The sequence below is a fragment of the Borostomias antarcticus genome, assembly GCF_949987555.1.
Source record: "Borostomias antarcticus genome assembly, contig: scaffold_229, whole genome shotgun sequence".
In the NCBI taxonomy this organism is placed as follows: domain Eukaryota; kingdom Metazoa; phylum Chordata; class Actinopteri; order Stomiiformes; family Stomiidae; genus Borostomias; species Borostomias antarcticus.
The window spans coordinates 115,001-131,599 of NW_028175746.1; the positions used below are offsets into that span (position 1 = coordinate 115,001).

The 16,599-nt window shown below is 43.8% G+C and overlaps 1 protein-coding gene across 1 annotated transcript; it reads left to right on the forward strand.

Annotated features, from left to right (window-relative positions):
• Positions 1-1,425: 1,425 nt before the first annotated feature.
• On the forward strand, positions 1,426-15,595 carry LOC311328628 (NLR family CARD domain-containing protein 3-like; the record flags this gene model as incomplete). The annotated part of the gene is made up of 7 exons (XM_084462571.1): positions 1,426-1,705; positions 2,379-2,661; positions 2,866-4,392; positions 8,288-8,461; positions 9,713-9,886; positions 10,706-10,879; positions 15,418-15,595. Exons 1-7 carry the CDS (start codon positions 1,465-1,467, stop codon positions 15,593-15,595), a joined length of 2,751 nt encoding a protein of 916 aa, XP_084318697.1. The 5' UTR covers positions 1,426-1,464.
• Positions 15,596-16,599: the final 1,004 nt, after the last annotated feature.

Below are 16,599 nucleotides of genomic sequence, written 5' to 3' on the forward strand. Positions count from 1 at the left end.
ATTTTTACATGAGTCCAAATCCCCACCAACACCCACTAACGTGTGTTCAGTCTTCAGTGGTAAAGGGAACACTCATCATTCAGTCTCATGTCTGCTGACTCTGCAGTAGACACGGGTATTTCTCAGCTCCAGCTCTGATCTGCAGTGATGTAAACACCAACCCCGGGTAGACACGCTGATTTACACCTCTTGTCCTGAGCGGTGATGAAGCGCGTTGTTGTTACATGTGTCCTTGTCCAGATGAGCAGCTTTTGCCTCCTGCTACTTTGTAGATTGCAAGTGACCGTTTTGTTCATTTAATCACATGTGGGCTGATGTCATCATGTGTAGGCTTGTATGGGGTGAAGTTACTTTCATATGGGCGTCTTTTTCATGGTTCATATTGATTTACATTTCCACCCCAACAAACACAGCAGTTCCAGCTGATAATACTCTGGTGATGTCTCTGTGTCTTTGACAGGATCAAACAGCAGAGACCAGCCTCACCTGTACCCAGCTGTGTGTCCATGAAGAGTGACAGGTCTATGGATCTTCTTCTCACGTTCAGTGATGGAAAGAACCCTGATGAGAAAAGGTAAATATGAACCACTGATGTTATTTAACAAAGGTGACATGTTAGAGTTATTCTGTTAAATGAAGTAAACATTAAGATTTACATCATAACATGTTCATCACAAAAGGATCTATCAATCCTTTTCAGAGTACTGGAGTATAGCAACTAATAATGTCATAAACTACCAATGATGTAATACTGTAGCTACCAATACTGTAATAATTGTAGCTTTTTTATCATACTAAAAACTATCAATTAGTTACTTCAGTAACACTCTTACCGGTTAATCTAATCTACAGTATCTATCTTATCTATACTGTATCTATCTATCTAATCTAATCTACTGTATCTATCTATCCTTCTCCCTCTCTTTCTTCTCTTTCTCTGTCTCTCTGTATGTCTCAAACTATCTCTGTGACTCCTTGTGTTTCTCTCTCTCTCTCTCTCTCTCTCTCTCATGTCTCTCTCTCTCTCTCTCTCTCTCTCTCTCATGTCTCTCTCTCTCTCATGTCTGTCTCTCTCTCTCTCTCTCTATCTCATGTCTCTCTCTCTCTCTCGTCTCTCTCTCAAAGCTGTTCAGCTGACTATATACCAAATCTGTCTCATAAATCCTAGCCCTAACTCTAGCAGCACTCACACACTCTCTCTCACTCTCTCTCACTCTCTCTCACACACACACACACACACACACACACATACACACACACACACTCACACACCACTAGTTGGTCCTTGATAGAGACAGTCTTAAATCTTTTTTACATTTTCCCAAAAACCCGCCAACACCCTCTTACCCTGGTGTTCCTACTGTATGAAACATCTCTTAACACACATGGTTCCTCTGTCCCTGCAGTGAGGGGAGCAGGGCAGCCCTGACTGAGGATCAGTCCAGGTGTGCTGTGTGTGAGCAGATGCTGAGGGACCCAGTCCTCACCTCCTGTGGACACAGGTTCTGCAGAGCCTGCATCACTTCCTACTGGCAGCAGCCTGGTCCATCAGCAGACCACGCCTGCCCCCAGTGTAGAGAGAGACCCAGAACACCACCTGGTCCATCAGCAGACCACGCCTGCCCCCAGTGTAGAGAGAGACCCAGAACACCACCTGTACTGCAGCCACCCAGAGAGCAGTACGTTCAGAGAAGTGATGAAACAAGTAAGAGATTCACTTGGTTATCTGCTCTCTAACATGATTTAGATCCTCTCACCATCTGTAGAGCTTTGCCATGCATTCATCAAAAAGGTCCAAGGCACTCTTCTTGATTAAAAAGCTTTAATTATAGGCTAGTTCATCTTAGAACAGAATAAAATAAAACAGCCAACATGTTTTGGCCATGCGGCCTTCATCAGGGCGAGTTACAAACTAGAGCAAAAGTCAGTAGAAGGCCTTAATAGGCTAAGCAGGCTGCACCCATGGGTGCGGCCAGTGATCACAATTCTAGACAGCTGTGTAGCTGGGAACTGGATAAATCATGCTGCCCACAGGAGGACATCCTTGTCACATATACATTACTGACATTTGTTCAACACACAAGAGATTCAATACCTAGGCTAGAGAAAAGGACAACAGGAAAATACACAACATCAACATCACTTGTCCTAGGTTACAGTCACATAATGAGACGCCAAGAAAATAAGAAAATACATATATAATTATCATAATCAATAACCCTTGTAAGCAGAAGAGAGGACTACCAAATTCCTGAAGGTAGACTATAGAAAATAAATCATATCAGAAATCAAGCCTGTAGTCATATTTGTAGTCGTATTTGCTATGAATGTTTGTATTCCTGTCAATCTAATTTCTTGTACTTCCTGTCTCTCCTTAGTTGTTAGAGGTCTCCAAAGAGCCGTAGAGGATCATAAAGCCACTTTGAAGAGGAGGTTTGAATATGTGATTGAAGGAATCATAAAAACAGGGAATGCAACCCTCCTCAACAGCATCTACACTGAGCTCTACATCACAGAGGGACAGAGTCAAGGGGTTAATAATGAACATGAGGTTTGGCAACTTGAGAGAGCATCCAGGAAACAAATCACCAGTGACACACCCATCAACTACAATGACATCTTCAAACCCCTGCCTGGTCAAGATAGACACATCACACCCCTGTCTGGTCAAGAGAGACCCATCACACCCCTGCCTGGTCAAGAGAGACCCATCACACCCCTGTCTGGTCAAGAGAGACCCATCACACCCCTGCCTGGTCAAGAGAGACCCATCACACCCCTGTCTGGTCAAGAGAGACCCATCACACCTCTGCCTGGTCAAGAGAGACCCATCACACCCCTGCCTGGTCAAGAGAGACTCATCAGAACTGTGCTGACTGTGGGCGTCCCTGGTATTGGAAAAACCGTCTGTGTGCAGAAGTCAATCTTAGACTGGGCTGAAGGAAAGGCAAATCAAGATGTGGAAGTCATGTTTGTGCTTCCTTTCCGGGAGCTAAATTTGATTAGACATGTCCGGTACAGTTTACTCCAACTGCTGAATGTTTTCCACCCAGAACTACACATGGAAGATGCAGAGGAACTTGCTGTCTCTAAAGCCACGTTCATCTTTGATGGTCTGGATGAGAGCCGACTGCCCCTAGACTTCAGAAAGAACCAGACCTGCTGTCATGTCACAGAGTCAACCTCAGTGGATGTGCTGCTGACCAACCTCATCCAGGGGAATCTGCTCCCCTCTGCTCTCCTCTGGATAACCTCCCGACCTGCAGCAGCCAATCAGATCCCTTCTGAGTGTGTTGACCGGGTGACAGAGGTACGAGGGTTCAATGATGCACAGAAGGAGGAGTACTTCATGAAGAGAATCAGTGATGAGAACCTGGCCAGAAGAATCATCTCACACATCAAGACATCAAGGAGCCTCTACATCATGTGCCACATACCAGTCTTCTCTTTGATTTCTTCCACAGTCCTTGAGCACATGCTGAGTACAGAGAAGCAGGGAGAGATGCCCAAGACCTTGACTGAGATGTACACACACTTCCTGCTCATTCAGACGAAGCTGAAGAATCAGAAGTATCGAGGGAAAAACGAGACCAACCAAAAGCTCTTGAGGGCCGACAGGAAAGTTCTCCTGAAGCTGGCAAAGCTGGCGTTTGACCATCTGGAGAAGGGCAACCTCATGTTCTATGAAGAAGACCTGAAAGAGTGTGGCCTCAATGTCCAAGAGGCAGCAGTGTTCTCAGGGGTTTGCACAGCAATCTTCAAAGAAGAGTCAGTGCTTTTTCAGAGGGCAGTCTACTGCTTTGTGCATCTGAGCATTCAGGAGTTTTTCTCATCGGTCTACATTTACCATTGTTACGCAACCAAGAACATGGAGGCACTGGAGCCCTTCCTTGATGCTGATCTGTGGAGGAGGAGGAGTGAGGAGCCGCCTCTGAATGAGCTGCTGAAGGGGGCGGTACACAAAGCTTTGCAGAGTGAGAACGGACACCTGGACCTTTTTGTCCGCTTCCTCCACGGCCTCTCTCTGGAGTCCAATCAGAGACTCTTACGAGGCCTGCTGCCTCAGATTGAGAGGAGTCCAGAGAGCATCCAGGAAACAAGCAGATTCCTCAAGAACAGGGGGGATGAGGAGGAGAACATCTCCCCAGAGAGGTGCATCAATCTCCTCCACTGCTTAATGGAGATGAATGACCATTCAGTTCAGCAGGACATCCAAGCTTACATGCAGAAGAAGACATCAACCGAACTGACTCCAATACAGTGCACAGCGCTGGCCTACATGCTGCAGATTTCAGAGGAGGTTCTGGATGAGCTTGACCTGAACAAATACAACACATCACAGGAGGGGCGGAGGAGACTGATCCCAGCTGTGCAGGTCTGCAGAAAGGCTATGTAAGTATTCATCTTTCTATACAATTTGATCAATCTATTTAACCTTGTCTGTCCCATTGACCCAGAGGTATCTTCTGGAAGGGAGCCCTCTAAACAAAACATGATATAAAACTATAAACACAAAAATACAATTATAGATACAAAAATACAATAATGCATACAAAACATAATATACAAATGAATATAAAATACAGTATACAGAATGCACAGTGCTGAGTAAGGTGCTAAACACTTAATGAAAGCAATGATCAGAAAAGATCTGTCCTTTGAATTGGTCCCTGATCTGTCCTTTGAATTGTCCTAATGGACAAAGCTGCCTAATGGACAATTCAAAGCTGCCCTCCTTGTCTCTGTATGTGCACTCTAACCAGAAATGTGTTACAATTCCCTGTTACTAAAACCCCTTACCCCTTACTAAAACAGTTCCCTGTGTTACTAAAACCCCTTACCCCTTACTAAAACAGTTCCCTGTGTTACTAAAACCCCTTACCCCTTACTAAAACAGTTCCCTGTGTTACTAAACCCCTTACCCCTTACTAAAACAGTTCCCTGTGTTACTAAAACCCCTTACCCCTTACTAAAACAGTTCCCTGTGTTACTGAAACCCCTTACCCCTTACTAAAACAGTTCCCTGTGTTACTAAACCCCTTACCCTTTACTAAAACAGTTCCCTGTGTTACTAAAACCCCTTACCCCTTACTAAAACAGTTCCCTGTGTTACTAAAACCCCTTACCCCTTACTAAAACAGTTCCCTGTGTTACTAAAACCTCTTACCCCTTACTAAAACAGTTCCCTGTGTTACTAAACCCCTTACCCCTTACTAAAACAGTTCCCTGTGTTACTAAAACCCCTTACCCCTTACTAAAACAGTTCCCTGTGTTACTAAAACCCCTTACCCCTTACTAAAACAGTTACCTGTGTTACTAAACCCCTAACCCCTTACTAAAACAGTTCCCTGTGTTACTAAAACCCCTTACCCCTTACTAAAACAGTTCCCTGTGTTACTAAAACCCCTTACCCCTTACTAAAACATTTCCCTGTGTTACTAAAACCCCTTACCCCTTACTAAAACAGTTCCCTGTGTTACTAAAACCCCTTACCCCTTACTAAAATAGTTCCATGTGTTACTAAAACCCCTTACCCCTTACTAAAACAGTTCCCTGTGTTACTAAGAACCCTTACCCCTTACTAAAACAGTTCCCTGTGTTACTAAACCCCCTTAGCCCTTACTAAAACAGTTCCCTGTGTTACTAAACCCCTTACCCCTTACTAAAACAGTTCCCTGTGTTACTAAAACCCCTTACCCCTTACTAAAACAGTTCCCTGTGTTACTAAACCCTCTTACCCCTTACTAAAACAGTTCCCTGTTACTAAAACCCCATTGAAATGATCTCATCTTCACTACTTTGTCCCTCATCCATCTACAATATTTACTACTATTCTGAATTTATGACTGACTGAATGAGCCACAATTAAGTTACAAACACAATTTACTATACATATAAAGACTTGCCTATGCTCTACAGCATGATATTTTAGGCAGAGTACTTTTCTCGCCGTCGGCTAGAAATATTGATGTATGCTTCACGCAACTCCTTAACTCTTCATGTCATATAGGAATGCTATCATATAGGAATGCTATCATATAGGAATGCTGTCATGCTATCATATAGGAATGCTGTCATATAGGAATGCTATCATATAGGAATGCTATCATATAGGAATGCTATCATATAGGAATGCTATCAGATAGGAATGCTTTCATATAGGAATGCTGTCATGCTATCATATAGGAATGCTATCATATAGGAATGCTGTCATATAGGAATGCTATCATATAGGAATGCTATCATATAGGAATGCTATCATTTAGGAATGCTATCATATAGGAATGCTGTCATATAGGAATGCTATCAGATAGGAATGCTATCGGTCAGTGTGTCATTAATGCCGTCCACCAGGAGAGCTGGAAAACACATCTAGCCCTCTGACAACAGATTAAAGTTAAAGTCCCCCTGATTGTCACACACCTGAGTGTTTGAAATTTGTTCTCCGCATTTGACCCATCTCCCGGGAGAGCAGTGAGCAGCAGCGGTGCCGCACTTGGGAATCATTTGGTGATCTAACCCCCCAATTCCAACCCTTGATGCTGAGTGCCAAGCAGGGAGGCAATAGGTCCCATTTATAGTCTTTGGTATGACCCGGCCGGGGATCGAACCCACAACCTCCCAGTCTCTGGGAGGACACTCTACCACTAGAATGAATGAATTCACTGAATGCCTCGCCCCGCTCTGTCAGGCCCACAGTTATTTACCTTTAGTCAGAGGAGGGAGGAAAGAACAAATATATAGAAGTATCAGACTCAAAATATATCCCAGCTACTGATGAGCCTCACAGAATGCTCATTAAGTTCTGTTATCATCCAAGGTTTTTTGGTCGAGTTGCCTACACAGCTTGAATGTTTACTCCCTGTCTAAAGCAGCGCTTATCTTGTTAGCTGACACTATGTGGACTTCACCGTGTCAGCATCTGGGAGAGCTGTGTGGTAGTTTCTCAGTGCTCTCGTGTTCTCCCGTGCTCTGGGAGAGCTGTGTGGTAGTTTCTCAGTGCTCTCGTGTTCTCCCGTGCTCTGGGAGAGCTGTGTGGTAGTTTCTCAGTGCTCTCGTGTTCTCCCGTGCTCTGCAGCTCTGTTGTTGTGTGTGATCACGCGTGCACCTCGCTCTGCACGAATGCTCTTTACTGAGCTCTGTGTGTCTCCCCTATATGTTATGTCTCCCCTATATGTTATGTGTAATGAGTTTTATTCAGTGAGACATTCTTACGCCCATCTATTCTCTGATCTTCTAAAATAGATTTTAGGTCTTTAACTGGTCAGAACCAGCTGGAGCTGACCCCCCTATAACTTTTAAAAACTGCTACCTCAGCGCTTGGCATGTTTCCACCTCCTCACATTGCACCATACATACATCCAGTGAGGAGTAACACGTTAGAAAGTACCCGTGCGCAATGCATCAACAATCCCTCGCCTACACGGCTGGCAGCTCTGTCTATGGCTCTGACAACGGGAGCTCTCTGCCATGGAAACACCGACACTATTTCTCCCTCCTCAAGATCAAGGACTAAATACTGGTCAAGTGTAATCTATGTATAGAGGCCCATAAGGTGTGAACCTGAATCAGTTATTCTGAAAGCACAAATGCCATGGAAACAGGTATTTTTCCTACCCTCATTCCTCGTTATTATTCTGGAAAAGGTGCAAATGCAGTCACCTCTGTTGTGGTGCAGCAAACTAGCCCAAACTAGCCTACTCCTGATTTCTCTAAATCGTATGCTACCAACGGATACATCACCTAGAAGCAGCGTCAGTTATCGATTCATATCATTGTGGATGGCCACAAGTTAAAAATGCCCTTTTTTGCAACATAGGACTTTAATTTCACTATTAATTTCATTTAGGCTCCTACACATGATTGAAAAGTGATCAGTAGTGACTATATTCTGTATTGGTCCATGTAGCCTACAGCATGCAGCGGGCTGAGAGCTGACTGTTCTATCATCTTCTAGGCCTGTACATCAACAGTGAGCTTAAAACCTGTAATTTTATCTATATGTTTTCATTTCCCCCATATCAAAATATAACATGCTGTATACTGTAGGCTATCAAATTAAACGTTTGAGAAGCTTCTCCTCTTGAGGTTGGCGTATTGGTTTGAAGGCTAGGAATGTTGTAGGTCACTGGCCAGAGATGAGGTAGCCTACGAGTTATTGAAAGCTGGGTACCCTTTATTAAGCCTTAGGCTACATATGACATGTGTATATTATACCAATCATATTATTAAGATAAGAATGTCATTAAGGAACAAAAAGTCATACATGTTTACTTTGTAATTTCAGACTCTCTGGATATGTCCTCAACGAAGCCTCATATGAAGTGGTGGCCTCAGCTCTCAGCTCAAACCCCTCCCACCTGAGAGAGTTAGACCTGAGTAACAATGACCTGCAGGATTCAGGAGTGAAGCTGCTCTCTGCTGGACTGGGGAGTCCACACTGCAAACTGGATAAACTGAGGTCTGTATCCCTGAGCATATTCAAATGTTAAATGATGGGATTTAAATGTCTAAGTAATTGTACATCTCTGTCCTTGAAGAGGGATGTTTTGAGTATCAACATTCAAGTTGAGAAATTATCTTTGGACTACAGTACATACAGTAGAGTTGACAAAATAGGGACTATCATCTCAAAGCTTACATACAGACATATACAGACTGTAGGTGGTGGGTGGGTCCTTTATTGAAGGAACAAAGACACAATCAAGATGAAATACAAATGTAAATTGGGTACAAAATATACACAAAATCCCAATACACAAGAGTGCAAATAAACAAAGTGTATAGAAGTTTATTCCTTAGCATGCCTAGATGTGTAAAACATGCCCAGGTGTACATGATGAAGTATCAAGTAGTAAGTAGGCTATAGCATGTTGGTTAATGTACATGTCCTGTCCAAAGAGCCTTAGCACCCTCCAAGCTGACTCAGGTCCATAGTGTCCATCCAATCAGGACGCTGATTGGATGCTGAGTATTCATTAGAGCATGGGTTCCCAAACTCCATCAATGTGGGCCTCCCCTCTGAAAACAGTGACACACCCATGCCCCCCCAACCCCAAAAATTTCTCCATTTTGCAAGGCAGCGTCAGCTAGCCCATAACGTTACACAGCTAAGTTAGCTCGGTGGCACCTGCTGCTAGTTGACGTTATGACGTTTTCGCACAATATATTCATGCCTACGGGGGGAGGCTCTCTCTGCACTATCCACACATTTAGTATAATATTATAGTATCTCTCACATTATTTATTTCAATCTTCTGACCTTTAAAATCACGTTTCATTCATAAAAACCATAGACATTTAAAAAATGAATAACATGTTTTTCCTTCTTTTTTTTCTAACCATCCCTCCGCGCCTTCCCTGACTTTCTTTGGGGCCCCCTGGGGGAGGCCCGCCTCACAGTTTGGGAATGCCTGCATTAGAGGAATTAAAAACCTGCTCATGACTAAAACATATTAGATGCAGCAGCACTCTCTCTCCTAGCTCCAGAATGAGTCACTCTGTTTATAATTCAGTCTGAGAGAGGAAGACAATATAGCTGTCATTCCTCCTTTTCACCACTAGTGTAGCAGTGTTTGTCAGAGGGCTGAAGTGAAGAGTGAAGTTACGCCTTTAGTCAGAAAAAATGTTTTGCCTGCCAATGAAAACACGCTTTGTCAATACACTGATTACTGGTGAAAATGTTTGCTAATACTTGTCCTTGTCTCCTCAGCCTGAGAGGATGCAGATTAACAGGGACATGCTGTTCTCTGCTGGCCTCATCGCTCAGCTCAAACTCCTCCCACCTGAGAGAGTTAGACCTGAGTAACAATGACCTGCAGGATTCAGGAGTGAAGCTGCTCTCTGCTGGACTGGGGAGTCCACACTGCAAACTGGAGAAACTGAGGTCTGTATCCCTGAGCATATTCACATGTTAAATGATGGGATTTAAATGTCTACGTAATTGTACATCTCTGTCCTTGGAAAGGGATGTTTTGAGCATCAACATTCAACTTGAGAAATTATCTTTGGACTACAGTACATACAGTAGAGTTGACAAAATAGGGACTATCATCTCAAAGCATACATACAGACATATACAGACTGTAGGTGGTGGGTGGGTCCTTTATTGAAGGAACAAAGACACAATCAAGATGAAATGTAAATTGGGTACAAAATATACACAAAATCCCAATACACAAGAGTGCAAATAAACAAGGTGTATAAAAGTTGACTCCTTAGCATGCCTAGATGTGTAAAACATGCCCAGGTGTACATGATGAAGTATCAAGTAGTAAGTAGGCTATAGCATGTTGGTAAATGTCCATGTCCTGTCCAAAGAGCCTTAGCACCCTCCAAGCTGACTCAGGTCCATAGTGTCCAGCCAATCAGGAAAGGCCTTACATACATTTCTATGGATGCTGAGTATTCATTAGAGGAATTAAAAACCTGCTCATGACTAAAACATATTAGATGCAGCAGCACTCTCTCTCCTAGCTCCAGAATGAGTCAGTCTGTTTATAATTCAGTCTGAGAGAGGAAGACAATATAGCTGTCATTCCTCCTTTTCACCACTAGTGTAGCAGTGTTTGTCAGAAGGCTGAAGTGAAGAGTGAAGTTACGCCTTCAGTCAGAAAAAATGTTTTGCCTGCCAATGAAAACACGCTTTGTCAATACACTGATTACTGGTGAAGATGTTTGCTAATACTTGTCCTTGTCTCCTCAGCCTGAGTGGATGCAGATTAACAGAGACATGCTGTTCTCTGCTGGCCTTATCGCTCAGCTCAAACTCCTCCCACCTGAGAGAGTTAGACCTGAGTAACAATGACCTGCAGGATTCAGGAGTGAAGCTGCTCTCTGCTGGACTGGGGAGTCCACACTGCAAACTGGAGAAACTGAGGTCTGTATCCCTGAGCATATTCACATGTTAAATGATGGGATTTAAATGTCTAAGTAATTGTACATCTCTGTCCTTGAAGAGGGATGTTTTGAGCATCAACATTCCACTTGAGTAATTATCTTTGGACTACAGTACATACAGTAGAGTTGACAAAATAGGGACTATCATCTCAAAGCTTACATACAGGCATATACAGACTGTAGGTGGTGGGTGGGTCCTTTAATGAAGGAACAAAGACACAATCAAGACTAAATACAAATGTAGATTAGGAACAAGACAGGGGCGCTGCTAGGATCCCAAATCATTAGGGCAGGGGTGGCCAACCAGTCAGAGACTAAGAGACACAACAATGACTGTGGTACCACCCAGAGCCACACCATATATACCAGCTTTTCTCAACCCTTCTTTCTGTCACGGCACCCTTCATACGTACTTAAAATCCCAAGGTACCCCAGTCTATTATAAGAAGTAAAACGTTATAGTCCATTAAATATACATTTAGGCTAGGCTGGACTGGGTTAGGCTGGACTGGGCTGGGTTAGGCTGGACTGGACTGGGCTTGACTGGACTGGGTTAGGCTGGGCTGGACTGGGCTGGGTTAGGCTGGACTGGACTGGGTTAGGCTGGACTGGACTGGGCTGGGTTAGGCTGGACTGGACTGGGTTAGGCTGGACTGGACTGGGTTAGTCTGGGCTGAGATGGGCTGGCCAAGGTGAAAGCAGATGGAAGATTGGGGCAGTGGGTTATTTCTTGTCAAGGCTAGCACTCATTTACTCACTCACTCACTCACTCACTCACTCACTCACTCACTCACTCACTCACTCTCTCTCTCTCTCTCTCCCCCTCACTCACTCACTCACTCTCTCTCTACCCATGTCTGTCTGTCTCTCACTCACTCACTCACTCACTCACTCACTCTCTCTCTCTCTCTCTCTCTCTCTCTCTCTCTCTCTCTCACTCACTCTCTACCCATGTCTGTCTCTCACTCACTCTCTATCTCTCTCACTCACTCACTCACTCACTCTCTCTCTCTCTCTCACTCTCTCTCTCCCCCTCTCCCCCTCACTCACTCACTCACTCACTCACTCACTCTCTCTACCCATGTCTGTCACTCACTCACTCACTCACTCACTCACTCACTCTCTCTCTCTCTCTCTCTCTCTCTCTCTAACTCTCTCTCTCACTCACTCTCTACCCATGTCTGTCTCTCACTCACTCACTCACTCACTCACTCTCTCTCTCTCTCTCTCTCACTCTCTCTCTCTCTCCCCCTCACTCACTCACTCACTCACTCTCTCTACCCATGTCTCCAGAAAATAGTCTGCAGAAGTCTTACTCAATAACAACATTATATGCTTATTCTACATAAACAAATACACTTAAAACGATTCAATTAATAAACGTGTCATATTTTTGTCATACACAGATGTGCAATGATGATTGCTGGGTAATACTGTATGTTCCTGTCCAATGTTAAGTCTCTATTTGATCAGACACAAGACGGTTTGGTTCACTAGGCGCAAAAGGTGAACTGTTGACGGGGCGGCTGTAGCTCAGTTGGTAGAGCGGGTCGTTCAATGATCGAAGGGTCAGTGGTTCGAATCCCATCTCCGACTGTCCACATGTCGAAGTGTCCTTGAGCAAGACACCTAACCCCAAATTGCTCCCAATGAGCAGACTAGCACCTTGCATGGCAGCTACCGCCATTGGTGTGTGTGTGTGAATGGGTGAATGAGAGGCCATTGTAAAGCGCTTTGAGTGCCGCTAAGGTGGAAAAGTGCTATATAAGTGCAGTCCATTTACTATTTGAACCTCAATTGAGTGACAAACATTCAAAAATGTGAACCTCTATTGATTGACATTAAGTCCAAACAATAACATTAGGCTATTGTTAGATGTACTGTACATTTCACGACGTTATATATACATTATGGTAGGCTTAATTTTCAGAGTCCAAGAGTTGAATATTAAGGACATTGTCTTCAATTTTGCTCAATGCAAGAATAGTGGAATGCCATTCAAATAGGTGAGTAATGTTAGCCTACAAGTGTTTCTCAAGGGGATTTGGGGTAGGCCGTGCCCCTGCAGGTTGTTATCATGGAGTGAGGTCGCCGCTCAGCGCCTGTTTCATTGTGTAGCCAACGTGTTTTTCAGATGTTTTTAAGAATATTAGCTAAGATCAGCTAATGAAGGCATCTCTGTTGTGTGAAGCCGACAGCAACAAGCCCTGGTTAAACTGAGTGCAGAAAGTTTATGGATGTCAATAGTAAACTTATCGTTAGCTCTTATCCACAGCTCAACTATTTACAGTAGTTTATAGGCAAGTTATCTAGAGTAGCAACTTGCTTGCTGATGTGTTGTTGTTTTTGCCTAAACCTTCCCAGCCATAGTTATGTAAAGTTGACTTGATTTGATTGAGCCTCTGTTTGTTACTGCATGAGCGCATGGTTCTGATAGCTTTCTGACCTCCACTTCGCCAGTACAATAGCCAACGTAGGCTAGCTAATTCAACAGCACACTGATGTTAAAATGTGTATAGACTACAGTGTGTGTGTGTGCTTCAAGTAGTGTGCACTAATAGGGCCCATCATAATAAGCTCACTCTGGGGCCATCATAACTACATTATGCCACTGGCCTCATCATATCACATCATATCCCTTGATAATAGAGTGTGCTACGAAGGACGCACAAATGGGCAATTATTTTTCTTTCTTTCAAAATTCTTTTTATTGATTTTTAGCAAAAGGACAAAAACACGAAACCCTACTCACCCACTTTCCTGCCCACATATCCAAACCCTGACAAAGCACTTAACAATACTGAAAGCAGGGATGTAGTAAATAAATGAATGATAAACTGTAAATAAAGATGAGACAGACTCACAAAACCAAACAGTACAGAAAAGGGAAGGGGGGTAGATGAGGTAGAGGGGGGGGGGGGGGGGGGGTCAGCATCTAGTCATCTGGGGGGATAGTAGTATTGTTCAAATAGTCAATAAAGGGCTTCCACGTCTTGTCAGATGATAGTTTGGAGTTAGTGATTGAGATTCTTATCTTCTCCAGCGTTATGTGATTAAGAACCTCTTTCAACCAGCTACTGTGTGAGGGGGGGCGGGGGTGTTTCCATTTGAATAGGATGAGACGTCTAGCTAGCAAGGAGGTGAGAGCCAGCACTCGCTGCTTTGCTGATGAGAGAGTGGGTGTTATGTGTGTAGAGATCCCAAATATGGCAGTGAGTGGGTCGGGTCTGAGGTCTGTGTCGAGTACTGAGTGTACCGTAAATTTCGCGCAAGAAATCTGTCAACTCATGGCAGGACCAGAACGTGTGTGTGTGATTAGCAGGTGATTGCTTGCACCCATTACAGGTGTCATCAGTCTCTGGGTATATTTTTGCCAGTCTGGCGTTCGTGTAATGCACTCTAAAGATAACTTTGAACTGACAATTATTTAACACACAAACTCCAAATGTGCTCTCCCTGGCTCAGAAACAGCCTATCATATCCCTTGATAATAATAACATTGTTAAAGTACTGGTGTGTTTGTGTAACATTGTTTAAGTATCGGTTATAGTGTGTGTGTGTGTGTGTGTGTGTGTGTGTGTGTGTGTGTGTGTGTGTGTGTGTGTGTGTGTGTGTGTGTGTGTGTGTGTGTGTGTAGTCGGGGGTGAAAGGTTGCAGGGTAGTCAAGGGAAAAGGGACAGGCTGGAGATTCTGGGTGAGCTGGAATGAGATGATCCATGATCCACTGTCCATTATCCATGGGTCTGATTCAGGGTCCATCGTTCATAGTCTTGGCATGAGGGGATGATGGTGGGAAGCTGCTGAGACAAAGCCTGTGTTTAAAACAGCTGGAATAGCTGAGTGAGCTGGACTCCCAGCTGTACAGCAACTCCTTCAGAACCCTGCCTCTGAACCTGTCTGCTCCAGGGGACTGCATAGACAGGACATCTCTCCTTATACATCATGTGTTCACTGCAAATGAAGCAGTTTGGTGATCTTCATCATCATCATCATCTCCCTACAGACTGAATGGATGCAGACTAACAGAGAAATGCTGCCAGAGCTTTTTAAACCAGAGTTTCTCATCTTTGGAATGAGACTCTTATGAATGACATGATGGGAGATATTATGAACTGTTACAATCATAGCAGATGATCAGCTGGATGTTCCCACTAGAAACAGCTCAACTACAGTAACTACAGATAAGCTACAGTGTAAACCTACCTGAACTCTCATGAGGAGTTTCATTGGTTGGATTGGAATGTCTCAGTACTACAGAGACCAGGCTTTTCCATTTCTATAATAAACCTGGAGTCTCAGAGCATTCTTATTTAGCATGGGTTACAAGGAAGAGAAAGCATATCAAAAATATTGACTGACAAAAAAAGATCACTTTGTATTCAAGAATCTGACAATGTGTGAACCAGGGCAGATCCAATGTTCAAATATTTGTCTGTAGGAAGATGGAATATAATCCTTCAACTCTCTCTTTTCACCAGCAGAGGGTAGTAATGAGTTTGTATCGATGTGTTTCTACAGTCTGTCGGGCTGCATGGTCACAGAGGAAGGCTGTGTCTCTCTAGCCTCAGCTATGAGGTCAAACCCCTCCCACCTGAGAGAGCTGGATCTGAGCTACAATCACCCAGGAGACTCAGGAGTGAAGCTGCTCTCTGCTGGACTGGAGGATCCACACTGGAGACTGGAGAAACTCAAGTAAGAGGAGAGTTTTAAATCAAGTGGAAGAAAATCACCCAGTGTCTCTTATGTAGCCCCCCTCTCTGAACTAGATGGTCTCAACTTTCACAGCCTACGAGTCTCTTGACAGAACAGACACAAATCACCCTATAACCAGAAGGGCACTTTGAGAGTGCAGACCTCCACCCATGATGCATGTTGTCAGCATGTGCAGTAGCATTAGAGAACCTAGAGGAGACAAATGTCAACAATATACTGGTGGTGCATCAGCTGGGGTTGGTCCAACAGGTGCTCTTCAGCTCTGCTCTCTGATGTATTTCAGCTACCTAGATAGCTACATATGACAGGACCGACAGCAGTCATCTGGCTAGCTATGAGCATAACTAGCTAATTCAAAGCAGTTGATCTTTGCCTTCATGCCATGATTCAATTATTTTGGTCCTAATACCCGCAGAAAATACAGGGATAAACAGCCATGGATGTATTAAACATGGCAAAGTACCCGTAGGTGCTGGTCTGGTCTCTCTGGCATGGTCAACAAAAGTGAAAAATGATTTTTCAATGAATTTGGATCCTCCCCGTGATTCAGATCCGCTCTCTCTAATTGAATGGGTTCTTCCTTGGCTCATGCTACAGTCACCCTTCCACGGGAAAATAGGTCTGGTAGTTTTTACATAATCCTGCAATCTACCTGTAACTAACAAACACATAAAGCCCAAAAGTGGTGACGTCTCATTGCATCATCCTCATCATTCCTCTGCTTATTCCTACAGTGTGGATCATGGTGGAGAGTGCTGGATCAGACCTGGACTTAGAAAATGTGAGTATTGACATTGACATTGATTATTCATGTGTCTTAACTGAAGATGAGTTCACCACCATTATCTACTTGGGCCTAGAAAACAGGGGTCATACAAAATACAATACAATCTGTCACAACTGTTCAAACACCTAAGAGCTGCTTACACTTGAACTATATTCATAGTGATGGGTACATACACACACACACACACACTCACTCACGCA